The sequence below is a fragment of the Actinia tenebrosa genome, unplaced genomic scaffold (genome assembly GCF_029948245.1).
Source record: "Actinia tenebrosa isolate PJP-AT-01 unplaced genomic scaffold, QUT_ActTen_1.0 PGA_scaffold12__29_contigs__length_12842862, whole genome shotgun sequence".
In the NCBI taxonomy this organism is placed as follows: Eukaryota; Metazoa; Cnidaria; class Anthozoa; order Actiniaria; family Actiniidae; genus Actinia; species Actinia tenebrosa.
Genome location: NW_028292572.1, coordinates 7,291,681 through 7,318,497, shown reverse-complemented (window position 1 = coordinate 7,318,497; position 26,817 = coordinate 7,291,681). Strand labels below are relative to the sequence as shown.

Below are 26,817 nucleotides of genomic sequence, written 5' to 3'. Positions count from 1 at the left end.
TATTTGTAGTCAAATACGAGAGGCAGAGCTTGGTAAATTAGAGATTTGCCAAACCCTGTTGGAAGATTGACAAAAATATCTTTTTTCTCTTCGACTAAAGTTTTGATAGCCGACTTCTGATGCGCATTTAGATCAGGAATACCGAACTTTGAAGACACGAGGCCAAACATGTACACTTCTTTTATGAGCGAGTTGAGAATGCGAAATAAAAGCTGCACGGTGTTTGGTCAGATCAAAAGTCCGCGAACGGTTCTCTAAATATGTAAACCGTCTTGTGATTGGCCAAACAATGAGAAAGGAATGTAGTTCGAATGCAAGCAGCAGTTTGTGGGGAGGGAGCGTTGCGTGACGACCGACACTAAAAACGGATGCGAGGGAGACTAAGGTCGAGCTGGATGCATCGAAAAAGGCTCTTTTCATTATTCACATCTCAAAATCACGGCGGTATTCAGCGAAAAAATCTTATTAACTCGATCGAGTGAAGTTTTATTACTGATCAACAGTTGTATTTACTAAGTGACTTCTTACTAGTAAGGAAATAATCAATGTAGATGTAGATCGTAGACAAAATTGCAAAAGACGAAAAAAAGAACATTTCCAATGGATTTTTGAAGAATTCGGCAAGTTTTATCATTCAAATAAGCCGTTCTGAATAAAAAGTAGATTGATCGCCGCACATTACAAACAGCCGAAGCAATGTTCTTGTATGTTGAAATGTGCTCGAATTTACAGACTTGGATGAAGACAAAATAAATAGCATTTCCAAACGAATTTCTATAAAATATTCGCTTAGTTCACAGTGTAAATGAATAGTTTCGTGTAGGAGCCGTGACCCTTGAAGGTAAAGATAAGTAGTAATGTAAATCAACGTAACGCATAACGCAACGCATTTTGTTGATCGTCCCGATTGTATCGTAAACGGCCGATTATCTTGTATATTCAGTTTTGAGATCGTAGGTCGAATGATTCCTGCAATAAAACACACAGCCCGCCTTTTCAATTGAAAACAGAGAAAGCATTTGCAAATAGATCTTCTTCCAATTATACTCTATGCTTGACTCAGTTGACTCCATCGTAATTGAACATTTCGTAATTGAACATTTCGTAATTGAAGTTCAGACAATTAATTCATCACAGAATTCGCTTCCAAACTGAACAAAATAACAAAGAACTAAGTGTTGAAAGGAAAATAAAAGAATTATTACTCATTTTACCAGCTAAATTGAGTATTTAAAAAAACATGAAATCGAGCGAAATACTTTGAATCCTTTGAATGTCAACAAGCATAAGAAAGGCACAGGAAGCCCAATATCCGAAAAGTGCAACAAGTATCCACGAGTTTGCCAAAGGGCGGTTTGATTTATTGATTCATTCAGTAGAGCTTTTAAAAACATCAATTCACCACTACTCTTCCATTTTCGTATGCTTCAGTAAGCCGTTTGCATAGCAAGACGGTTGGTGATAATGAACGGGTAACAGTTAAGAGAATATGCAATAAGGAATTCTGCTAGTGGTAATGGAGTAAATCTAGGTTTATATGCCGATGCAAGTGGAATACATATAATTCTAGTTCCTTCAAATCAAAGGTTTATCATGAGAAGATTCTCCAATAGCTTTTCAACTTATCTTTTAACTCTCAATTAAACGCATTGCTTACTGATGGAATTTATGAATGGAATTTTGTGTCCTTTGAAAGTGAAAGAATCGAGGCTATTTTGCAACGTGGCTTTTAGCTAGTTTTGGTCGTGATTCTCTAATTAGAGCAAAGTGAGGATGCTGGGTCCAGGTCTTCATTTCTTTTCCACTGTGCAAAGGCCTTGTCTTTTAAAGTGTATATGACACGAAAACATTTCATCGTTTAAAATGTATAGTTTGTTAATAATAATGAATATATGGTAATAAAATTTGTTTCAAAAGCTTATTTCTTGAGATATGTAAGAAAAGTTAGCCAAACTTGTGACGTCATTTTGTTGACACGTACTCTAGATTGGGTAGTAATGCACAAAATATAAATTGTAATTCGTATAAAATAACAACAAAAGGCATATTTTATTCAGCTTCATTTGATAGCTTACGTAGTACTCTTCAAATGTTGGGGAACTGAAAAGTGTACTACTTGAAATTAAGATTCTACATTCAAACATATTTCGTGTATTTGTAGCTAAATCTTGAGACTTGTAAACAAAATGACGTCACAACTTGTGCTAAATTTTCTTGAATTTCTAGAGAAATACGTTTTTGAAACAAATTCAAATGTGATATTCTTATTAATGCCAATAAAATACACATTTTTAACATTAATATTTTTTCGTGTCATATGCACTTTAAAGTTTCATCAAAATATCTGGCTCGTTCGGCAAATACCTTCTTCTGACTTTCGCCTTTAATCCACGAAAGATTTCAGAATTTTCTAAAACCCAGCACGGATTGAGAAATGCCTCTTCTGCACACTTTTCCATGACATCTTCAAGATTGTAGGATTCCGCTACTTTATAAATCCCAAGACAATTGGGCTCTTGAGATTAGAAACTGGCAGCATTTGTTAATGGGGTGGCATGGTTCGTCTACGTTCTTAGACCGTCTTCCTTTCACCAATGCCAGTAAAGTTTGTTTGATGTGTTGATCTTTCCCTTGCCACGAGGGTTTTACTCCAGGTTCTTTGGTTTTCCTCCATCAGCAAAATTTAAAACGTAACTATTGAGTGTTGTGTTGTAAATAAGAAAATGTAGTGCTAGTGTGCGGGTGCGACAGTGGGCCAAAATGGAAAACAATATATATATATAATATATAATGAAGAATTTGTAACCCACTATAAAAAATGATTTATTTATGCATATGCATTTTGTTCCAAATATTTGACTCTCTTGGCATAAACTCTCGTCTTACTTTCAAGCTGTAATCCAAAACATTCTTCACAACTTTCTAAAATACGGCAAGGTTTGAGAGATGCCACTTCTGCACACTTTTCCTTTACATCTTCAAGGTTGTAGGATTCCGCTACTTTACAAATCCCAAGACAATTGGATTCTTCAACACTTGAGATTAAAAACTTGCAGCACAGATGTTTGACTTTACTGACTTGGTATTCTTCAGCAAGTTGAAGGAGAAACTCATAGTTTTCCTCTGCAAATATATTAGATATTAGTTAGAAAGAAGAAGATTTGTGAAATTGTTGAGGTTGGCAAATTCCTTTCCTCGACAAGTATCCAAAAATCTTTTAAATAAGTTTGTGATTTCTAAATTGGAAACCAGTGATTGCAAAATTATAAAACGGATCAAAAGTGTTGATGTTTTCTCGTAAGTTTAACGCAACTTTTTTTAGTTCTCGATAAAATTCATGTCTTTTTCACTTCTATTTACCCAACACTTACCGTTGATATGCTTTCCTTGGGAAATTACGTCCGCGTAGATCACTCTTAGAAAAGCACCAAATTCATCGCTTTGCTTCCCTGGTAGATCTATTTGCTTGGCGTCCTTTTCACGGAAACCGACTGACGAAAGCATTTTCTCAAACACGGGAGAAGACATCGAAAGAACGCATTTATGGACGAAAAACTTAGTGTTTTCGACGACGAGCACCAAATCACTGAAGTGTTGAGGAGTTGAAAAGTCATAACCTTCATCATTATTGCTTTTTGCCTGTGCCATCTTTTTAGCTCTTGTTGAGTAGGAACAGGAATCACGAAATTGAAAACTTTTGGTAACTTTAACTGCTTATAATTACAGAGGGGGGCGGAGAAATCAACAAAACAGGTTATCGGCATTCCTACACAATAGTTAACAGCATGAAATAAGAACTGAACTGCAGACACATATTAAATCAAGTGTTTGTAAAAAATAAAATCACTCAGTCTTCGCTTGAAGCTGATGAATTCGAACTCCAATTCAACCAGGTTGAACATTTGTAAAAGAAATAGACTTAAATTCAAAGATAATCAGATATAACGATATAAGTCTAAACGGATTCCTTCGAATTCCCTACCAATTATAAAATATTAACGAATCTATTCAGTATTAAATTGCAAATATTTCCGGGAACTGATTATAACTCGAACCTTCCAAAAATTTAGTTATGAGAAAAACAAACGTCAAAAATATATGAAACAAGAAAAAACGTTGATATAGAGCCCGGGGAAGAAAAACAGTTTTTGGCCTTTCGCCATAAGGACAGCAGAAAAATTGACATTTTCATGAATACTAATAAGTAGATTTACTCTTCTAATTCGACAAAAATTCGTCACAAGTTTCGAGCAGCAGCAACACAAATGAAACGCTTAAAAATTTGGAGTATTAATTGGGTACAATCTATAGCCGACCGCATCAAGCTTGTTTATTCGCTTCGTTTATAATATTGCTTTTATTTAATTACCATGAAACTTTCATCAAATGTTAAGCAATAATTGAAGATTATAATAATGAATTTTGTTTTGAAACAGCGTTAAACAAATCAAGGTTATTAAAATTAAGAAAAAAACAAATTCCGTGTGTTTCCCTCGTTTTATTTTCAGATTGCTTCATTGCATCATTACTATGATATATGACTTACAAAATATCAAAGTTTAAAAAAATTCTGTGCCGCAGATTTTGAGAAAATAATGCGAACATTTTTAAACCTCCATTTGACCTGTCAAGTTAGGTGCATGCATTGCAAGACTTAGTACATCAAGTAGCTTGCTCGAAACACAATAAGGCATTAGAAAAACGAAATACAATGCACCTAACTTGACGGGTCTTTTTTAAAATGTTAGAAGCAATCAATAAAACCCATCTTTTACGCATAGAATTTGTACATCCCATATAAATTATTACAGGATTTTCAAAAAAAGTTACCTAGCCGATTCAAAGAAATTCGAAAATAAACAAAAAGTTTGAATTTTGGTCATAATTTTGCGAGAAAAGCTCTGCCTAAAAAAATTACTGCTCAGCTAATAAAATATTATCTCCAACCAAATGTTTACAGCTCATAACCATAAAGTCGATGGACGTTTCTGTGTACTTTGCAACTAAGTTACTTGGTTCCATGTATTTTATTGGTATTCTCGACTTTCGCATCCCCATAATCCTTTGCGTCTTTGGGGGGTAACCAGAGGGTAAAAACCCACTTTTTTTGAAAATCCTGTAATAATTTATATGGGATGTACAAATTCTATGCGTAAAAGATGGGTTTTATTGATTGCTTCTAACATTTTAAAAAAGACCCGTCAAGTTAGGTGCATCGTATTTCGTTTTTCTAATGCCTTATTGTGTTTCGAGCAAGCTACTTGATGTACTAAGTCTTGCAATGCATGCACCTAACTTGACAGGTCAAATGGAGGTTTAAAAATGTTCGCATTATTTTCTCAAAATCTGCGGCACAGAATTTTTTTAAACTTTGATATTTTGTAAGTCATATATCATAGTAATGATGCAATGAAGCAATCTGAAAATAAAACGAGGGAAACACACAGAATTTGTTTTTTTCTTAATTTTAATAACCTTGATTTGTTTAACGCTGTTTCAAAACAAAATTCATTATTATAATCTTCAATTATTGCTTAACATTTGATGAAAGTTTCATGGTAATTAAATAAAAGCAATATTATAAACGAAGCGAATAAACAAGCTTGATGCGGTCGGCTATAAATTGTACCCAACCACCTTAAACTCAGTTAAATAAACAAATCGTGAAAGTAGCGGGCTTTTCGTTTTTCTGCCCCTAAATTCAATTAGCCCCCCTCAAATTTTAGCTGGATCTACCCTTGGATTTACGGCTTTTAATACACAAGAATCTTCAGAACTTTCTTAAACCCAGCACGGTTTGCGGTATGCCACTTCTGCACACTTTTCCATGACATTTTCAAGGTTAACTGTATAATTCCACTACTTTATAAATCCCAAAACAATTGGATTCTTCAACGCTTGAGATTAGAAACTTGCAGTGCATGGCACCATAAAAAGTGATTTATTTATGTAAATATGTTTCTTTGGACGAAAAGTTTATATACGACAAGAATGACTAGAAGTTTTTTGAGTAAGATATTTCGGACGATATCCATCGTCCATCATCAGTTTATTGACTCACTATCAGTGTATTACAGTGAAATACTATAAAACCTTAGTGACTAATACGTATTACAATGAAGTAATGTAAACGCTAGGGACTAATATACGTACATAGGTATAGTTCAATTTGATAGTTTTAGAGCGACAGATTGTCCTTGTTCGATTATTATTGATTTATTTATGCATATGCATTTCGTTCTAAATATCTGGCTCGTTTGGCATATACCATCTTCTGATTTTCGGCTTTTAATCCACCAAATTCTTCAGAACTTTCTAAAATACGGCAAGGTTTGAGAGATGCCACTTCTGCACACTTTTCCTTTACATCTTCAAGGTTGTAGGATTCCGCTACTTTATAAATCCCAAAACAATTGGATTCTTCAACGCTTGAGATTAGAAATTTGCAGCACAGATGTTTGACTTGACTGACTTGGTATTCTTCAGCAAGTCGAAGGAGAAACTCATAGTTTTCCTCTGCAAATATATTATATATTAGTTAGAAAGGAAATTTCAGAAAGAAAGATTTTCGGTTGGCAAATTCCTTTCCTCGACAAGTATCCAATAACCTTTTAAATAAGTTTCTGGTTCCCAAATTGGAAATTGGTGATGGCAAAATAACAAAGTGAACCAAAGTTTGATATTTTCGTAAATTCAACACAACCATTCAGTTTTTTCGGAGAACATTCATAATCTTTCTTTATTTCGACTTTTCTCACTTTTTACCCAACACTTACCGTTGATTTGCTTTCCTTGGGAAATCACGTCTGCGTAAATCACTCTTAGAAAAGCACCAAATTCAACTCTTTTCTTGCCTGGTAGATCTATTTGCTTGGCGTCTTTTTCACGGAAACCGACTGACGAAAGCATTTTCTCAAACACGGGAGAAGACATCGAAGGAATGCATTTACGGACGTGAAACTTGGTGTTTTCGAAGACGAGCACCAAATCACTGAAGTGTTGAGGACATGAAAAGTCATAACCTTCATCATTATTGCTTTTCGACTGTGCCATCTTTTTCGCTCTTGATAAGTAGGAACAACAATCACGAAATTGAAAAAGTTTGGTAACTTTAACCACTTATTACAGAGGGGAAAAATCAACAAAACAGGTCACTGGCATATTTACACAATAGTTAACAGCATGAAATAAGAACTGAACTGCAGACGCATATTAAATCAAGTTTTTGTAAAAGATGAAATCACTCAATCCTTACTTGAGGCTGATGAATTCGAACTCCAGTTCAACCAGGTTGAACATTTGTAAAAGCAATTGAATTAAATTCAAAGATAGTCAGATATGTAGATATAAGTTTAAACTGATTCCTTCGAGTTCAATCTCTTCAGTATTGAATAAAAATCATTACCAGGAACTGATTATAACCCGAACCTTCCAGCAATTTCATTGTGAGCAAAACAAGCGTCGAAAATATTTGAAACGTGAAAAAACGTTGATGTACGTATCATGGCAACAAAGTCATCCAGACAAATAAAGTCGTTCGTAACTGAGACATGCAACACTCAAATGATAAATATAATTTACTAAATATTCGACTATTTATTTGAGGTAAAACTATAAATCTACTCACATTATGCGCGTGGAAGATATAAATATGAAGTTTGTTTAAAAATTAAATTTTACACCTTCCAAATCATAAAGTACTTCTTTGAACATCCCTCCATCAATCTCGTTGTTCCTTCTCTTGCAAGGTTTAGGTGGATGCTGAGAAACGTTAAAACTATATAAAATTCAATTTGATACTCAGTAGGAAATAAGAGTTACAGCTGCATTGAACAAGTTATAAAACTAATTAAATTAAAGGCATTGATTACACCTGATTTCAAAATAGTGCGAACTCTCGGGATTTCCAGTTTCGGTCGATCTTCGGCACTCGACCGACATCACTCGATGGCTTGGTAACCAGGCTAACCAGGCGGGTTACATATCTATCAATGGCAGTCATGACGAAAACCAAACTCGGGAACTGATCATGAAAGATATAAATCAGGTTTTGACAAGACCATAGACTTCAATATGCCATTTTCATTGTCTGGAATGAAATTTAGAATTTACAATATTTTATTGGCTGTGTTCCCGACTAAAATTTTGAAGTAAACTAACGTAACCTTACGTATAATAAGCTTATACTCACATGTTAGTAGTCGGTACCTTCCTCGTCTTCCAAGTGCTTTGACATCTTGCTGCTGTTTATATAGCTTTCTTATTTTACACACGAATGTCTCGCCAACGAAAAGAGCCCTGCATGTTTCTTGAATTGTGGAGCAATAAATTATCTGATGATAGATTACCCTCCATCGCAGATCAGTTGATATGGTTTCCATGATCAGTTCCCAAGTGAAAATGGCATATTGAAGTCTATGGTCTTGTCAAAACCTGATTTATATCTTTCATGATCAGTTCCCGAGTTTGGTTTTCGTCATGACTGCCATTGATAGATATGTAACCCGCCTGGTTAGCCTGGTTACCAAGCCGTCGAGTGATGTCGGTCGAGTGCCGAAGATCGACCGAAACTGGAAATCCCGAGAGTTCGCACTATTTTGAAATCAGGTGTAATAATGGTATTGAAAAATGGAATTTCGTGTCCTTTGAAAGTGAAACAACCGAAGGTTTTTCATGCAACGTGGCTTTTTAGCTAGTTTATCAGTTTATCGAAGTGATTCTCTAACAGAAGAAAGCTGAAGAATGTGCTGGCTCCTGGTCTTCACTACTATTCCACTGTGTAAAGCTCTTGTCCTTTAAAGTTTCATCAAAACGTCTGGCATTTCGTTCTAAATATCTGGCTCGCTTGGCATAAACTCTCATCCGATTTTCGGCTTTTAACCCACAAAATTCTTCAGAACTTTCCAAAACCCAGCACGGTTTGAGAGATGCCACTTCTGCACACTTTTCCTTTACATCTTCAAGATTGTAGGATTCCGCTACTTTATAAATCCCAAGACAATTAGATTCTTCAACACTTGAGATTAAAAACTTGCAGCACAGATGTTTTACTTTACTGACTTGGTATTCTTCAGCAAGTTGGAGGAGAAACTCATAGTTTTCCTCTGCAAATGTATTTTAATACATTTAATTAAGCGAATTTTTAAAAGATTTTCAGTTGGCGAATTGCTTTCCTCGAAAAGGATCCAATAATCTTTTAAATAAGTTTCTGATTCCCAAATTGGCAATCAGTGTTCGCAAAATAACAAATTGAATCATGAAAGGTTGATATTTTCGTAAATTTAACACAAATATTCAGTTTTTTCGGAGAACATTCATAACGTTTCTTTATTTCGACTTTTCTCACTTTTTATACCACACTTACCGTTGATTTGCTTTCCTTGGGAAATTACGTCTGCGTAAATCACTCTTAGAAAAGCACCAAATTCAGCTCTTTTCTTCCCTGGTAGATCTATTTGCTTGGCGTCCTTTTCAAGGAAATCTAACGTAAGCATTTTCTCAAACACGGGAGAAGACATCGAAAGAACGCATTTATGGACGTTAAACTTGGTGTTTTCGACGACGAGCTCCAAATCACTGAAGTGCTGACAAGATGAAAAGTCATAACCTTCATCATTATTGCTTTTCGCCTGTGCCATCTTTTTGGCTCTTGTTGAGTGGGAACAAGAATCACGAAATTGAAAACTTTTGGTAACTTCAACCACTTATAATTACAGAGGGGGGAAATCAACAAAACAGGCTATTGGCATTCCTACACAATAGTTAACAGCATGAAATAAGTTTCTGAACTATGCAGACACATATTATGTCAAGTGTTTGTAAGAAATAGAATCACTTACTCTTCACTTCTTAATAATGCTTCGAGCTCCAATTCAACCAAGGTGAAAATTTGTAAAAGCAATTGACCTATTTCGTTTAGACATACAATCAGGTAGAAATTGACTTAAATTCAAAGATAATCAGATATGACGATATAGTACTAGACCTATTCCTTTGAGTTCCACGAATTATACATCATAGAATTATTGATCTATTTACATAATAGAAAATATTTCCAAGAACTGATTATAACTCGAACCTTCCAACAATTTCATTATGATCAAAATAATCACATGTACGGATTTTGGCGTCAAAGTCATCCAGACAAGTCAGTAAAGATGCAACACTTAAATGATATTTCACCAAATATTCAACTGCTTATTTACTAGAGGTAGAAATAATATTGATTATCATCGTGCATAGCTAGCCTGTCGTGGCATGACCACAGAGTTAGTCAAATGCAAGGTAAAACAAGGTCAGAATAGGACACGTACTTAGATCTCATGACTAACGTATGACCGTCAGAATAAGACTTGTCTTAATAATTAACGCGGCCTGGGAAACCGTATTTGCGCCATGTTAGGCTCAGGTCAAACATTGAACTTCACATGAGCCGAACCTAATTGCAACAATGGATAACAAGGCGGTCTTCTTTGATGTAATTAGGTTCGGCTCATGTGAAGTTCAAGCGTTGACCTTATCCTAAGCGTTCGTCAACTTAATAAACATTAAAACTATTCTAAAATATTCACCGAATTTCTGTCTAAGATTTCTGTCTAAGATATCAGCGGTTAGAACGACGCACTTTCACATGCTACAGAACAATATAAATTTGAGAATAAAACTAAAAAATGTATTAAAAGTCAGTGAGTTTGCCGGAGAGAGTTTATTATGTATGAGAGTATTATACTGTGGTTGTAATGTATCAAATTGAGCTGATCCTCACAGTATATGAAGAAACTTATGCAGCTGCAAATTGAAAGACTCAGAAAAAATTCTGATTCTTGAACGGGATTTGAACCCGTGCCCTGGTGACATTTATAATAATTTCTTATTCCCATGTCATACGCCAAATGGCGATTCGTGGGGGGTGGGAGAGGGGGACATGCATGCATGCATGCTTTAACTGATGTATTCCTTTTTTTTTCAGTCTGCTGTAGGTTAACATGAGAAACCTTGGTATCACATATATTGGCTTAGTCCTCGCAGTCCTCACCTTCACTGTTCTAGGAGGTAAGCTGTTAATAGTTCTTTACCATTCCATATTAGTGGACACAGGACTGGTCAACCCAAGAAGTAAAATCCAATATTAGTTCATGACAAATGGTCATCTGGTTTATCGTATGTCTGCGCATCGAATTAATAGCCATGAACTTTGTCAAGATTTGCTTTCAATTTACTTTTAAAATACATGCATTTGTGATAAACTATTGAACAGATTTCTTACGACGCGGTCACGTGACGGAAAAGACGGCACTAGTTTAACCAATTATGTGCAGCTATAAATATATTGAGGTCTTTCCTCATCTAACAAATGCTTCGACACTGTATTTTTACGGTCACTAAGCTGCACTAGCCAACGAGTGGGTGACACCAAAATATTCTGTCATTTTACTCCCGTGTTTGGAAAGCCATGAAAAACTTTCCTTGAGTTTATTGTTTAACAGTTTTTTTTTATTTCATTGGATTCTAAAGGGACCTTCTCTCGTCGTCTAGATATAACGGATGACAGCGATCCCCTGTACTCATACCCTGCACCTCGTATACTCCCCGGTCCATCCATAGACCCTGCACCTGTGGTGCTTCCTGCTGGTAGTGTGGATAGAGCTCCGGAGGTGGCTCCTGCAGGGGCAATAGAACCAGCATCCCAGATCGCCCCTGCACCTGCTGTACTCCCTTCTAATGCTATCAGAGAAAAGAACAGAGCATATCCTGAAGAAAAACGTTTTGGTAAGACTAGAGTTATATTCTATATATGAATATCTCTAGGCAGCCACATAGACCAGCAAATAAATCTAGGTTTTTGGTCTCTGGCTTCAGAGGTTTATGGTGGTATGAGCGTGAAGGAAGGCAAAAAGTGAAGATCTTAGCTGTCTGGGTGACAACATGATGACATCGGGTGCCTCTTATTATTATACATGTTATTTATCATGTCAGCTCAGGCGCTACACGTTTTGAATTTTTGATGCGGAGCTTTTCCATCACAGTCTTTAGTCGTCAGTAATGATTAACTGGAGCTAGAAATTTCTTGAAGGTGCTATTTCAGACATAGACCGGCTCTAGTTCTAAAGACAAAGATTAAGTTATTATAATCAGTATCGCTAATTCCTTTAGATGTAAAGTTGCTGATATTCGGGGAATAATTATATGGTGTATACATATTTTAAGTTGTAGTGTTTTTTTTAATAGCAATACAAAAACAAGGAAAGCGTAGGCAAGCTTTGGAAGAAGCAATTATCACAGCACAACAAATCTGGAAAAATGGGATGAATGGGATCCTACCACAAACACAAAATAACTCACAGAAAACGCAACAAAAACCAGACCAGGGTGCAAAAGAGGAAAACAGCAAGGCTGTTGTTGTCATTGAAGAAACTGTACCTTATAATCAGCAGTCGGAAGAAAAGAACAGCAAACAATTTATACGTATGAAAGGAAAAGAGCAAGTGATGGGACAAAAAACCTCTTTTACAAAAGGCTTACTTCATTATCCTCTCTACACAAAGGGTGATAATACTGCTAATTTTAGAATATTGAAAAAGAATGGAGCAATCTTAAAACCTGGGAAAGCCTATGCTCCAACTCCTTTTCATTTTACTCTCGATCGAAAAAATAAAACAACAAAAGCTACTACTACTACTACTACGAAGTCTGCGTCCACATCACCAACTAAAGCCTCCGCGAGATCAAAGGCTATTAAAGAAAGGAAAAAAATGGAGAAAACAAAAGAAAAATGTAAGGGTGTGGCTTACAGGCCAGGTTTACATCCTAAAGTTCGAGTTGTTCCAACACAGACTGGATTTATTGAGAAAGAACCAAATGTAAAGCATGTAAACAAAGCTCCGATGCAAAAGCCACTCACCAAACCTACGAAAAAGATGTCGACGCAGACTCTCGCTGGCTGTTCAATGGAACCTGAGACAATAAACACACACACACCAACAAAATCAACCGGAGTTAAGCAAACTCTATGTATTCCTCACGTGGTTTTGCCACATAGGAAAAATAAACATGGACGAAGAAAATTTAAAACAAAACAAACATTACATATACAGCGGATAAATGATAACGCAAGAGCAAGACTTTCTATTAACAAGAAAATAAGGAATTCAAATAGTAGAAGGAATGAAAATAATTTGAAAACGGATAATTATAAAAAACGAAGAAATTCAAAAAGCACTAAATCTTCGTCAAATGATGAAGTGGACAATAAGAAGAGATTTCGTTTTTTTGCAATAGCCTTAAGAAATGGAAAAATATTTCAAAAAGCTAAATTTAATGTCAAGCACAATGACGAGGTCGGAAAGAATCCCGTCAAAAATTATAAAACACGGGAACGTCGCCAGCTAATGATGCCCTACACGGGACTTACGAGCGATCCCGCACAGATCAGTCCTTTGGCTCAGCAGTTTGTATCAAGTTTATCCAGTGCTCAACCTGTCTTGTCACAAACGCAGAATATTCTTGGGCAACTGTTAACTGGTCAGTCTGAACAACCACTGCTGTCTCAGTCAAGTCTTGTTGATGGGCAGACGTCATTGTATTCCTCTCTTCTTCAACGGCAAGGTACGACTTACTGTAAATTGGGCCTTTTTATGTTTTCTTGAGTGAAGGGATTATCCGGCAATCATGTTATAGAATCATCGTTCTGAGCAGTTACAACCAAAACAATACTCAGAATAATACTCATAATGAGACTAATGTAATGCATATTGCAGTTTTGCAGCGATTGTGCGAAACATCGACTCACGTTACCGAAGAAGGCATTTTTGTTACTCTTCATATCGTGCATGTATCTGTATACAAATACTCTCCAAATGTTCATGATATTGACTACCTAGAAAAACTCTCGATCTTAGCTTCAATGATATAAACACAGTTTTAGTCCGACAAAGTTTATTCAATTTTGTATATACACCGCCATCGAAATATGACGACCAATTTGAATAACTATTGTTCTGGACTGACTAGCGACTGACTAGCCTCTCATACATGTGAAAACTCTTTTATGTTTCCACATGAACATGAGGCTGGTCAGTGCAGAACAATTGTTATTCAAATTTGTCGCCATATTTGGATTCGGTGTATACACATTAGAGTTACTCACTACATATATGGGTAGTTCTGTCAAGGTATGGTGTAGCTTTAACACTCTCAACATATCTTTCCAGGTTTGACATCAGCTCTACCTCTGCTGCAACAGCAACAGCTTATTCAGCCAGTAGGCGTACCTTCATCATTATCGCAAGCTCTACCAGCCCAAACAGGCCTATCTGTTCCCATGGTAGCGAATCCTGCCAACCAAAACTCCGCAATGTTTTCTCAATCACCAGTCACTCAGACATTCCTGCCCTATTCCTCGCAACTACGAAGTGAGCCCGGTGAAGCAAGACATTCTATACCTGAAGTGAGCGAGGAATATTCGATTGAAGAGGAATATCCCCGTAGGGGGAGGAGACGTCATCACCACCGTAGGGGATACTTCACACGTTCCCGGATGAGAAAAAACCCGTATGAATATGACACCTATAGGTCTTTTGAAGACACGTATGGCAAATCGCCGGGAATCTTTGACGACTTGAAGGATATAAGTATGACATCCTTTTTTATAAGAATAATGAGAACAAAGAAATGATTTTCAGTTTGGAATATACAGAAAGCATGGTCAAGAATTTATTAGCTGTTCCTAGGTTGATGAAAAGAGCTGGGTCGAGATGGCATATTGCAGTGCATTTTTGGGCTGTTTTAGGGGATATACTTCCAAGATGGCGGGCGTCTATGTAAAGCAGCCCCACAATGCACTGCTATGCCAATTCGATCCAGTTTTTACCTCAACCTCGGTTCAGCTAATATTCTTATTTGATCCAACTTTGGCTTTAAACAGTGTTATTTCATACTGTGTCAAAATGAAAATAAATCGACAATTTTATACGGATGGTAGCAACAGTAGCTAAAAGCTATGGTCCTCGTTCCTTAATCGAAATGTATCGGAATATGGAAGTGTTGATTTTTGTCGGTCTTGAAAATCGGAATATTCGGTGAAAGCCCTCATGCAAGGCACAGTAGAGAAACAACAAGCAAAGTCTACTCACATTATGATAGTGGGACCCAAGCTAACGTTAAGTGGCGCACATCACCTGGTTCCACTCGGTTACATTCGCTTGAGTGTTCTCTTTTTATCTATTTGATTTATTTGATTTTTAAGATTATTTTGGATTATTTTCGTTATTAAGGTTCCGAGATGGATAGGTATATTGATGGAGATGCCTACCGAGAGGGTGGTGAAAGAAGAAGGCAACGGCATCGATATGGGCGACGTTTCCACCATTCAAGACATACAAGGCCTTTTTATAAAGGTACACTATTATAACCGACTAACCTCTCCTTTAGCCTTCAGCCTTCAGCCGAGCTTCCTGAACAGTCTTTAAAAACCCTCGGATAGCGGTGTCGAGAACGGAATCTCCGACATGGCAGCAATGCATCTGGGGGCTTGGTCCTAAATCAATCAATGAGAATAAATATTAATTAAATAAAAAAAACAACCAAAAACAACATTCTTTCATGCAAATTGTTTTTGTAATAGATCAATCTTAAAATGTTAATCGAAGTATTATGATCATCCGGGTGGATGTAGTCCTGAGAAGGACTGTTTGATGTGACTGACGTTTCGACAACCTGAGCGGAAGTCATCTTCAGAGTCAAGTGAAGAATAAAAGTCAGATTGGTCATATTTATACTGCCACGATAACAATAGCCTAATTACATGAAGAAGCGTAATTGGCGACATCGGTCTAATGAGTGCGAGTCGCTGTTTCGGTGTTGTGGGCGGTTTTATTGTTTCTAATAAGCCTATTTTACGGAGCCGGTAAATTAATTGAGCGGTTTAGTGGATGATGCTCAAACTTGGTAAACCAACTCTCCATGGTAGAGCGCATTGAAGTGTGCGTGCGCGTTTAACATGTTAGTCATTCAAGTAAAAGCCATGTGAACTAGACAGTATTTGTCGCTATCTTCATCCATCTCTTTTTCTATTCTAATTTTTTTTCTTTTTTCTTTAAGAATACAAAGACTACGATTCTGATGTAAGACTACGTGAAGATGAAGGAAATGATGATGACATCTACAGCTCACAGAAACAATATGCTTCCCCCGAGGAAACAGAGGAACCTGGGCTGAATCCCGGAGTACCTGACGTCCCATTGGTCAATGCCGAGAGACAACCCGTTGAAACACACGTGGCAGATCCCGTGATCGATCCAAAAGAAGAAGCATCTCTTCATGATGCGGGTAAAATATCTACTTGGTTACAAACATCTCTTTTGTTCATGATGTGTTTGTGCTGAGGCTAGAGGTTGCTTAGTACATTCTGTTAATAGAGGCTTTGCACCATCATGTGATGGCAACCCCTTTCAGTCCGTAATAGTAGTTTTCCAATTCTCATGCGATTAAGATTATATTGTTTTGTCCTCGAAATTGAGCTTCTTTGACGTCATTTGCAAACGGTATATTGAATCTAATCTGATTTTCATGAGAATAAATTCAGCTGCCCTGGGAGGAAAAGACTATTGTTGTGCCTCGTGTCATGGCTGCCGTTAAGTGATGGTGCAAAGCCTCTATTGAAAGGAGTATTTATAGAAAGAGGCTAACAAATACAATTATATACAAATACGACTGTATACAGCTTGCAACTTTCAGATCCCAGTTTTTAGATTCCCGATTTCAGATTTAATTTTTTTAGTTTTATTCATAGTTTTAGTTTCACCATAACATCAATCAATCTGTTATTTTTAATTCAATTTTAGAGGAGTCCACAGAGAATGCTGTTAAAGACGAAAATGTAAGAAAGGAGAAAGTAAAGGAGAATGAAGTGAGCAAGGATGACACAGACAATGGTACGTAAATAGGGGATTAATACATTACGGCTCCCAAAATTGTACAATTTGTAAGATTGTTTAACATTTTGCATATCAAGAATTTATTAATAAAAGCTATTTTGACAACAATTTTAGAAACCGAGGAAGCTCAAGCAAAAAGAAGCGAATTGGTTAAACATTTGGGTGAGTGAATAGAAGGCAGGCAGGCAGGCAGGCAGGCAGGCAGACAGACAGGCAGGCAGGCAGGCAGGCAGGCAGGCAGGCAGGCAGGCAGGCAGGCAGGCAGGCAGGCAGGCAGGCAGGCAGGCAGGCAGGCAGGCAGGCAGGCAGGCAGGCAGGCAGGCAGGCAGGCAGGCAGGCAGGCAGGCAGGCAGGCAGGCAGGCAGGAAAGGAGGAAAAACTGTGAATAAATGGAATAGCACAGTGTACAACTGGAATTCCATCAACAATAGCTGTTCTTTTGTTTCCTGTTTTCCTTTTTCAGACCAAGACGCAGTAATGCATTTAGATTTTGACGAAGAAGGAGCTCACAAAAAGAACATCGTAAAAGACCAAAGTAACAACAACAACGACGCAACGCTGAGCAATGGAGCGTCAGTGACTACCAAGAATCTAGGTTTGTCGTAACTTCTAATGATTTAAAGATCAACATGAACAGAAAGCAGAAAGGAAGATGTGTCCGAAACATGTCATAGGAAAAAGCGGGTGGTGAGCGATGCTAATGCGCCGTCTCTCATGAATGCGACCCGGGTTCTAGTCCCACCGGGCTCTTTGTCGTATGAAAATCTAATGCATCTACCACTCCTGGGTGGAAGGCGTAATGCTCTAACAGGTTTTGCAACCCAATCGATAAGGCAGCCGAGATCGAATTGAAATTTGAAAGTTCATTTTTGTGAAGGGAGCTGAGGACAAAATGTGAGTAGAGAGTTACTTGTTAGTTCTCTTCTGTGCTTCGAGGGGTTTTGTTTCTTCGGGCACACCAGTTTTCTTTCCTCCGTAAAAATCAACTGCTTGATTCCAATTCGATCTAGCGTTGAGTACTTCAGTAATGAGCCTCTGGCCAGGGAGGCGAAGTCAGTATCTCTCCCTATATTTTAACGCAAAATAAATAATCTTTACATTGCATTTTATGTTTTTTTTTCCTTTGTATAGGAACGTGCGGACGAGGCGTTATCCTGAAGAAAGGCGAAATATCCTACAACGGTGCATCCTTCAAGAGAAAACCCACAAAAGAAGTCTCAATATCAATGTGGGTCAAATCCAAAAGCCCTGGATCTCTTCGGTGGTTTGACCAAAGTGACTCTTCAACTAAAAGCTCCTTTACGAGCACTAAGTCTACCGCTGGCAAGAAAAAGCACTGGACGCACTTGGCGGGAACATTCGACACAAAGACAGGGGTCACAAGGATCTACGTTAATGGGAAGCTGAAGCTTGAGAAAGTCGGCAAAAAGAACGAAGGGTTGCCTCAAGATTTTACTTCCACAGGAATAGGGAAGAAGTTTGGAGACAGTCACGTGACGTTCCTTGATGACGTGTACATGTTTGATCGGGTTATTTCACCGGAAGAGGTGACAGCGTTGTACAAGAAGTGTGATTTTAATCGTATGATTTTGCATTATGGATTCCAGCACTGGAATGGAACGACACATCGATTGGATGATCAGTCGGGGTTGCAAAACAATGCAACCATTAAAGGAGGTAAGAACCTCTTGGTATCACGCTGAATGAGTCATATAAATTTCATTATCAGCCACAATGATGGGCAAACACTGCCCGTCATGTGCTATCAACCAGAGGTATTCTATTGATTGGTATCAAAAGCTGAATGAGTTTTATAAATCTCATTATCAGCCAACAATGATGGGCAAACACTGCCCGTCATGTGCTATCAACCAGAGGTATTCTATTGCTTGGTATCACAAGCTGAATGAGTTTTATAAATCTCATTATCAGCCAACAATGATGGGCAAACACTGCCCGTCATGTGCTATCAACCAGAGGTATTCTATTGATTGGTATCAAAAGCTGAATGAGTTTTATAAATCTCATTATCAGCCAACAATGATGGGCAAACACTGCCCGTCATGTGCTATCAACCAGAGGTATTCTATTGCTTGGTATCACTCTGAATGAGTTTTATAAATCTCATTATCAGCCAACAATGATGGGCAAACACTGCCCATCATGTACTATCGACCAGAAAGTATTCTATTGCTTGATATCAGGTTATGAGTGGAATGAATGGGGATCTCATTATTATTCTTCCCTTCATCCTAAACCGTTAGATTTCTATTAAAAACTTGCCATTTATATGAAACATTCCACACTACTCCGTACATAGATTTAATTTTTTTTTGACATTGCAGGTGCATATGTACGAGCCAGCGGTTGCGACAAGTGTGGCGCATGCTTGGACCTTCAATCTGATGACGCAGAGGTTTATCTCAACTCCAGTAAATACCGACGCAAACCAACATCTGCAGTATCCATATCTGCCTGGATTAACCTGAACAGAACAAGTAACGTACACTCGATCTTCCAGGCGTTAGAAGATGACAATAAAAACGTATACAACCTAGAAGTAATAAACGGTAAAGTCCATTGGCAAAGTAAAGACAAAAAGGGTGGCATCATATTTGATGCCTTAACCAATGAGGTCACGATTCCTGAAGGACTTTGGAGTCACGTGACCGGAACCTATAGCTCGAAGACCGGAAATGCAAAGATTTATGTGAACGGTCTTATAAGAGCAAGTTTTCATAACCAAAGTGGACCTAGGTTGTCTACTGATTGGAGCAGGGCTAGTATAGGAGGACATTATCCGGACAAAGAGCCATTTAATGGTCTTCTTGATGAATTCTTTATGTACAACTGGGAACTCGATCCTTCGGAGGTTGGGTTTGTGTCTAAGTACTGTGCAGACAAGCCAAAACTGGTCTCATTTACAGTGAAAGTACCTATTTTATAGTGTTGAATAATGTTTTCTTGTTACTGTGACCTTCACAAGCTTGCCAAAGGATTTCAGTTTGACAGCTATCCTTTATATGTAAATTTTTCTCACTTCCTGATTGGTCGAGGGCAGTGGAAAATAGGAGGGCATACCAACAAATTACGTCAACAAATTACGAATTGCTCGCTCACGGAACAAGCACGCGCTTGAAACCGTTTTTCTTTCAAACTGTTTCCGTGTTTTTGTAGCAGAAAACAAATGGTTTAGCTTAGTTTGTGCTATTATTTACCACGATATGACCTAAAAATTTGGTAAAAATGTTTTTGAAATTTTAAAATATCTGCGATTTTTATAGCGTGAACAAGCCATTCTACTGAAATATTCTTTAGAAGTTGGTTGTCCCAGAATCGTCCGATCTATTAATAACTTCTGTGATGGTTGTAAGGACATGGCAACGGATTCTTACATATGTTGTGGGAAAAGGAGAACCTTGAGGACTACTCTCGAAGCACAGAAGAAAAACTCTGCTGTCTGGGGGTCCAGGGATTAAACCAGATTACAAACTTGAGTCATCTTTCTACTACTAGTACCAGAATGCTTTGCGAATTTTCTTTCAATTTATTCAAGTATTTTTTCCTCATACCATTTGAAAGACAATTATTTATACTAAATAACTGAGAATAAGAAAGTCTGCAAGGTATTATGGTAATTGTAGTACGTCTGATGCATGGTGTAATATCAACGTTTTAAGAGTTTTCTCCCGTTAAAACGAGGTCCTATAATCGAAGTTCATGTATAAATAAGGTTCATTTAAAACATTAACATGTTTGCTGTCTTATCACCTAAATTATATCTTAATCATCTTTTCCTAGCCAAGCAACACCAGATAAACATCTATATACATTCACTTCACACATTAACCAATTTAGAGTTTTTTATAGGAAATCCGAAATCTTCACTTAAATGCCATATTTCACGAATGAATGAATGAATGAAAACCTTTATTTAAGCAGGGTAATCCCTTCAGGAACAATAGTACTGCTATCAGCGGGAGCCTTCAAGTCATTTATAAATCTAGACGGGTAACTTGTTTACTGTTATCAAGCAAAATTTATATGGTGTTTTTTGCTGCTTGGATAATTATAAATATATGAATTACATTTCTTATAGCAAATTTTTCTGGGAAAAATATTCCAGGAATTTTCGGATATTTTATTCTTTTATTTTTCGAGAAAAATTTGCTTGTAGAAACCTAGTTTGCATCTTTAAAATCTATATTCCTTACTTTCCATCACATTAATCATTTCATCTTAAAATCCAAGATTTTGACTGAATTAGTTAATATAATTTCGAACTAAAATTAAGCTGTTTTATTAAATTAAAACTGAATTTAACATGACCTTGTGTAGAATTATGTGGCACGGATGAAACAGCGAAAGCGCCATGCGAGGAACTCCCTTTATTCTAGTCGTGGAAATGTTATGAAAGCCGTTTGAAGTTTAGAAACATATCTCTATGAGAAATGATAACCATGACCACAGTATGTCATCATTAAATAATATATATATGTGTGTGTGTGTGAGTTTTATTATTTTCTTTTTGGAAATAACGCTTATTTGAATAGATGCAAACATATCAAGCACGTGCTTATATAGCGGCGTTTATGGAAGATTTTTCAAACTTTGAAGTCGTTAGGGATAATTAAGTGTTGACGTTTACATACGCACGTGATCAAGTCGATGAAATATTAAGTGTTATTAACAATTCGAGACGTGAATCGCCTTTTTTGAAAGTTGCGGTTTTGGGAGAATTAAATTGCAATGGAACTCCAACAGAAATTCAAAACCCGATGATCGAGTGAATTAACAGTACGAAGCGTTATTTGTTACTGAAATAAAAAAATTATATCATATTCAAATATACACGAAGCTTGTTGTTGATATATTTTTTATAAATTCGAGGGGGAAAACTACAAGATTAAATATCTAAACGTGTATGCGTTTTTTGGTAACCATTTTTGCGGGGAAATCTTTTGATATCGATAAAAATTGTGTAAATGGTTAAACAAACCCACTGTGTGGACATGCAAGTCTTCTATCATTAATACATTTTATGGTATAGAATGATGATGGATTTTGCAACTGGTCTTATTCCTGGTCTGATTCTTGACGACTGAAGAACAACCTTGTTAGAAGAAGAAATAATCGTAAATGGATAGACTTAGTGAGCTCAATCCTTCAAAACAAAACCATACAAAATCGCCAAAGACTCAACGTAAGGCAGTTTTTCGATTAGGGGGAATCGTGTCTGCGCCCGGTGTTCACACTTCGTTGAAAAACTTACAGACAATATCTAAATATGATCACAGACTTCGCTTCAACGTTGGTGGAACGTACTTCGAAATTCTTAAAGAGAACTTGGCTCGCTTCCCTGACACTTTACTCGGAGGAAATAGAAAAACACAGTTCTTCGATGAAAAAAGGAATGAATTTTTCTTCGATCGAGATCCAATAATGTTCAAATACATTCTTGACTTCTATCGGACAGGAAAGTTTCACATTTCGACGCCAGATTGTATGGAATCTATAAGCGATGAGCTCGCATTCTTTGGAATTCCGGAATCATTTGTCTCTGAGTGTTGCTGTGAGTATATAAACTTTGAAAACAACCTCGAAGAGGAGAGAATACATATTCAGAAAAAGGCTCCAGACGCCTTCGGTGGCCGAGAAAAGTTGCATGAATTTTTAACTGACTTTAAAAGCTCTTTAGCAGCCGCTATTTTCAGCTACTTTTTCGTCCTAGTCGTGGTGATAAATATTTGTATCATAGTTGGAGAAACGTTGGAGTGCGCTTTAAACAGGAAATGTGGGGATTACTTCGAGGCCGAATTCTTCTGCGTCGACTCTTTCTGTGTCGCGGTCTTCACACTTGAGTTCTTCTCTCGATTATTCTCTTGTCCCGATAGACGAGAATTCATCAAGGATTTTTCGAACATTGTAGACTTGATTGGGATTTTGCCCTACTATTTTGGCATCATGGAACGGCTGATTGAGACTAACAATACTGCTCTACAGTCTATCATTACTATTCTTCGCATTTTTAGAATCTTTCGGGTAATTAAATTAGCAAGGCATTCGGAACAATTTCAAACTTTGTTACTATCGATTGGCCAGGCTGCTGGAGAGTTAGGTGGAATCCTCTTCTCGTTTCTTGCCCTAATGGTCATGTTTTCCACATTAATTTTCGTGGCTGAAGATGGAGGTAGCGAAAATCTTAATGGATTCACAAGCATTCCTGCAGCATTCTGGTACACACTTGTAACCATGACAACCTTAGGGTAAGTTGTGACGTCACCATCGTAAATAATGAATGAAATTTATGCTGAACGTAACCATAGTTACCAATAATCGAGAAATTAATTCGCTAGCAAATTTTAGCCGTTTAACGCAACTATAATATGCTGGCGCATGCGTAAACGAAACAATTCCATTTACGCACTGGGTAACCAAGGTAACAGGTAATTCTCTGTTGCTCAGGGGTGCTCATCGTCGATCTTATGCAGGATATTCACGTGTTCTAGTGTAGGTTCATGGAATTTCAAAGTGTTTGTATTGTTGAAGTTGTGCATTTTCACATTTTGTGAAATTTTGATACTATGAATAAGTCAAACCCTGGATAAATGAGTTTCTAATCAGAAGACATAACTAGTTAAAAACTAGTGTGAGCTGCGTCGGTGTTACTAATGAAACAGTAATGATAAATGGGTAAATGTAACACCGTGAAAAGATGAAAAAACTTACTGACGTTTCGGACGCTAGTCCTTCGTCGGAGTAAAAGAGTTTTTAATCAAGAAAGAAAAAGGCATTTTAAGAATTGAAAAATAGTTCTATTTATAAAAAAAAGTCTCCCAAACACGTGTATTATTTTTTAGCTTGCCAATACTTACTAGTAAAGGAGTCAATGTTTCCCTTCCACACAGATATGGTGACATATATCCAGGTACATTCTTTGGTAAAGTCATCGGATCTGCATGTGCTCTGGCAGGAGTTGTTCTACTTGCTCTTCCAGTCCCTATCATTGAAGAAAGGGTAAACAAAAAATATAACTTGTACAACCCACTGTTTAAGTACGAATTCTTTGGAATTTTCGAAGGACAACAAAAATACATAGCGGCCATTTTGTTTGGTATAAAGAAAAACTAGCTAAAAAGTACTGCTAAATCTAACCAAATTGCGCCTATGTTTGCAAGCAGTGAAAAACAAGCACTTCTCTACATTGTTGTAGCATTATTTTAGCAATTTATGGTTTTAAAAGACAAAGAAATAACTTTTGGTTCAAGTTTTCAAACAAACCTTTCATTCTAGACGCCATGTTGCAAACTCACAGGAACCCCAATACTGCATTTTTATTTTTTAAGTATTTCGTTGTTGGTTTATTTTATTTTTGCTTGCTTTTTTATTTTTTTATTTATTTATTTATTTTTTGTTTTTTTGTTGTTTTTTTTTGTTTTTTTGTTTCTTTCTTTCTTTGGGTTTTTTTTTTTTTTGTTTCGTTGATTTTGTTTTTGTTTTGTTGCTTCGTTTGTCTCATTTGTTTTGTTTTGTGTGTGTGTGTGTGTGTGTGTGTGTGTGTTTTATGTGTTTTTTGTTTGTTTGTTTTGTCTGTTTGTTTTTCATTGTTTATTTTTTCGAATTTTTTTTTGATAGTTTTATGGAATTTAGTGTGTTAGGTTTAGTTGCAGAGGCAGAAAAACCGGAGAGCCCAGACAAAAACACTCGAATCAAGGTAGAGACCTAACAAACTTTACTCACATGTGATACTGATTCAGTCCCACCGTGCTCGGTGTCATATGTGAGTAGAGTTGTTTGTTGGTTCTCTCCTGTGCTTCGAGGGTTTTTCTCCGGGTTCTCCGGCTTTCCTCCCTCCGCAAAAATCAACTCCTAAATTCCAATTGGAATTACAGTGGATGAATAGCTACTCTGTAGAAATGCCACTGTTAAATCCCATTTATTTAAAATAAATAAATAAATAAATAAATAAATAAATAAACAAATAAATAAATAAACAAATTAATTAATTATTTATTTATTTATTTATTCATTTATTTATTTATTTATTTTATTCATACTGAATCCAGGAATGTACCCTTTTCGAGTTCCAAATTACCGCTGTGTTCCTTGATTACAGACTCATTTGCACAGGGTTAGCCTCGCATCAGTGTTTAAATATTCACAAATACCAACAGTAAAGTAAAGAATGCACAACTCCAACAATACTAACACTTTGAAATTCGACGGACCTTGACTGAGACACGTGAATATTCTGCACAAAATCGAGGCTAACCCTGAGTAAATGAGTCTGTAATCAAGAAACACAGCGGTAATTTGGAACTCCAAAAGGGTCTATTGAACCCATTAGACGCAAGAGGTGAGAGGCGAGTGCACAGCTTCCACACCACCCTCGCTCCCCTAAAGTTTGATAAATTCCGGTAAAACTTTCAACTTCAAATCCTTTATTTATTTTTCTAGCTCAATGCAAATTCAAAGAAAGCTAGCCGCAATAAAGACGAGAAACCATTTGAAGGTCTAACAAAGAGATTTGCCACCTCAATTGCTTCTCTTAGTCGCCTAAAGAACTTCAAGAAATTTGCTGGTCTAACGTCACATGCCTCTCAGTCAAGCGCTATAGACCTCAGCTGTAATGACCGTTACGAGAGTAACCACGTGACTCAAGAAATGAAGTCTTCGCTGGAAAAATCGACGGATTTTCCATCTGATGAGACTATTAAAGCTACTTTTGTTGAAATGTCCGAGGCCCAACCTGTCCAAATCCACCAATGTTGTGTACATGGCAGATCTAGGTTTAGTCCAACAAGACAATATCCTGGAACACCCGACCAAGGGAATAATTTTTGGTTTAGTAACAGAAATCTCAGCGCAAGAAGCTCGAGTGAAGCTCAAAGGGAAGATAGTTCAATGAAGCCAACGAGTAATGGGTACGCGGTTGCAGAAAGAAAGCCATGCGCACGAAAGCGTAGAGGATATGACTCAGCAAACGGTGACCATGAAAGTATTTCCTTGAAATCGTTCCAGGAGAATGGCACTAGTTTACAAACCGCTGACCAGCAGAATGATAGTGAAACCGAAGAGCAAGACAATGAAGATTATGATCAACTGTCGGATGAATGGAATACACCAATTTGATATCATAAAAACTTTATACTAAAATAGATATGTAAAATTTATCTTTTACATTTTTCATTAAAAAGGGTAAAAAAATATTTAAACTTAAATCAACCAAATCAATCAATCAAATTTTTAAAAATATTTTAAATAATTATTGGGTGTTGGTAGACCTCGGAACAGCGGAACCTGCTGAACGACCTCAGAAAAAATATGATTTTAATGCACCTTTACCGTGGTTTACTCATCCCCTAAGTTCTTTATTAAAAGCCTGTTTATAGTTTTAGCTCTATGTTATATATTCAAGGTATCGCTAAAGAAAACAAAATAATGCTCAAGGAATGATATGGAAAACATTTTGTCAACAATGAAGAATTTAATTATTATTTATTTTGTTATTTCATTTAATTTTTTTTTTCTTTGCGTTTATTTGTTTTTTGGAGGTTATTTGTTTGTTTGTTGATTTTTGTTGCTGTTGTTTTGTTGTTGTTTACTTGTTGGTTTGATTTTTGTTTTTAATATCATTTGTTTTTTTATTGTTAGTTTTTAATTCTTTGTTCAGTTTTTATCAATTTTCAATATATTTCCACCTTATTATTCTATTAAACAGTATTGTTCTTAATCGTTTCTTTGTTTGTTCAGTTGTTTTAAGTTTTTCAAAGTCATAAATGAGAGTTTTTTTCATAAACTAGAGCTACGAGCCACATTAATCTCTTTGGATAAATAAAAGACCATATATCGTAAAATATTAAGTAGTGGACGTCAATTAGAT

At 36.7% G+C, this 26,817-nt stretch overlaps 6 protein-coding genes across 10 annotated transcripts in view; 2 read left to right on the top strand and 4 right to left on the bottom strand.

Annotated features, from left to right (window-relative positions):
* LOC116296838 (uncharacterized) overlaps positions 1-21,781 on the top strand; it is a 32,747-nt gene extending 10,966 nt beyond the window's left edge. For both annotated transcript variants that reach the window (XM_089028081.1, XM_031704938.2), the window contains exons 2-12: positions 10,970-11,052; positions 11,515-11,769; positions 12,229-13,605; positions 14,211-14,630; positions 15,273-15,395; positions 16,099-16,326; positions 16,842-16,931; positions 17,049-17,096; positions 17,398-17,529; positions 18,066-18,611; positions 19,280-21,781. In XM_089028081.1, the coding sequence (XP_088884207.1) occupies positions 10,986-11,052; positions 11,515-11,769; positions 12,229-13,605; positions 14,211-14,630; positions 15,273-15,395; positions 16,099-16,326; positions 16,842-16,931; positions 17,049-17,096; positions 17,398-17,529; positions 18,066-18,611; positions 19,280-19,881 (3,888 nt within the window). In that variant the 5' untranslated portion in view covers positions 10,970-10,985 and the 3' untranslated portion in view covers positions 19,882-21,781. The remainder of the gene's footprint in view (positions 1-10,969; positions 11,053-11,514; positions 11,770-12,228; positions 13,606-14,210; positions 14,631-15,272; positions 15,396-16,098; positions 16,327-16,841; positions 16,932-17,048; positions 17,097-17,397; positions 17,530-18,065; positions 18,612-19,279) is intronic.
* The window catches only part of LOC116296840 (uncharacterized), a 49,268-nt gene extending 25,334 nt beyond the window's left edge, over positions 1-23,934 (bottom strand). For both annotated transcript variants that reach the window (XM_089028084.1, XM_089028083.1), the window contains exons 1-2: positions 23,810-23,934; positions 15,419-15,535 (exon numbers count right to left, since the gene is read on the bottom strand). The gene's annotated coding sequence lies outside the window, so the exon portion shown is untranslated. The remainder of the gene's footprint in view (positions 1-15,418; positions 15,536-23,809) is intronic.
* LOC148912162 (BTB and MATH domain-containing protein 38-like) lies at positions 2,196-3,967 on the bottom strand. Its single transcript, XM_089028422.1, has 2 exons — positions 3,372-3,967; positions 2,196-3,123 (listed from the first exon to the last, which is right to left on the bottom strand). The coding sequence occupies exons 1-2, from the start codon at positions 3,646-3,648 to the stop codon at positions 2,828-2,830; spliced, it is 573 nt and encodes a 190-aa protein (XP_088884548.1). The 5' UTR covers positions 3,649-3,967; the 3' UTR covers positions 2,196-2,827.
* LOC116296845 (BTB and MATH domain-containing protein 38-like) lies at positions 5,566-7,322 on the bottom strand. Its single transcript, XM_031704951.2, has 2 exons — positions 6,777-7,322; positions 5,566-6,516 (listed from the first exon to the last, which is right to left on the bottom strand). The coding sequence occupies exons 1-2, from the start codon at positions 7,051-7,053 to the stop codon at positions 6,221-6,223; spliced, it is 573 nt and encodes a 190-aa protein (XP_031560811.1). The 5' UTR covers positions 7,054-7,322; the 3' UTR covers positions 5,566-6,220.
* On the bottom strand, positions 7,577-10,195 carry LOC148912161 (actin-binding protein IPP-like). Of its 3 annotated transcripts, none has more exons than XR_016119401.1 (3): positions 9,365-9,817; positions 8,192-9,104; positions 7,577-8,089 (listed from the first exon to the last, which is right to left on the bottom strand). XR_016119401.1 is itself a non-coding variant. In XM_089028087.1 (3 exons), the coding sequence occupies exons 2-3, from the start codon at positions 9,516-9,518 to the stop codon at positions 8,722-8,724; spliced, it is 537 nt and encodes a 178-aa protein (XP_088884213.1). In that variant the 5' UTR covers positions 9,519-9,584; positions 9,840-10,195; the 3' UTR covers positions 7,577-8,721. The 3 variants fall into 3 exon arrangements, 2 of the variants coding, with proteins under 2 accessions (XP_088884213.1, XP_088884212.1); XM_089028087.1 differs by adding an exon at positions 9,840-10,195 and having other exon boundaries at positions 7,577-9,104; positions 9,365-9,584; XM_089028086.1 differs by having other exon boundaries at positions 7,577-9,104.
* On the top strand, positions 22,074-26,066 carry LOC116296847 (potassium voltage-gated channel protein Shal-like). The gene is made up of 3 exons (XM_031704954.1): positions 22,074-23,200; positions 23,843-23,951; positions 25,392-26,066. Exons 1-3 carry the CDS (start codon positions 22,074-22,076, stop codon positions 26,064-26,066), a joined length of 1,911 nt encoding a protein of 636 aa, XP_031560814.1.
* The last annotated feature ends 751 nt before the right edge of the window (positions 26,067-26,817 follow it).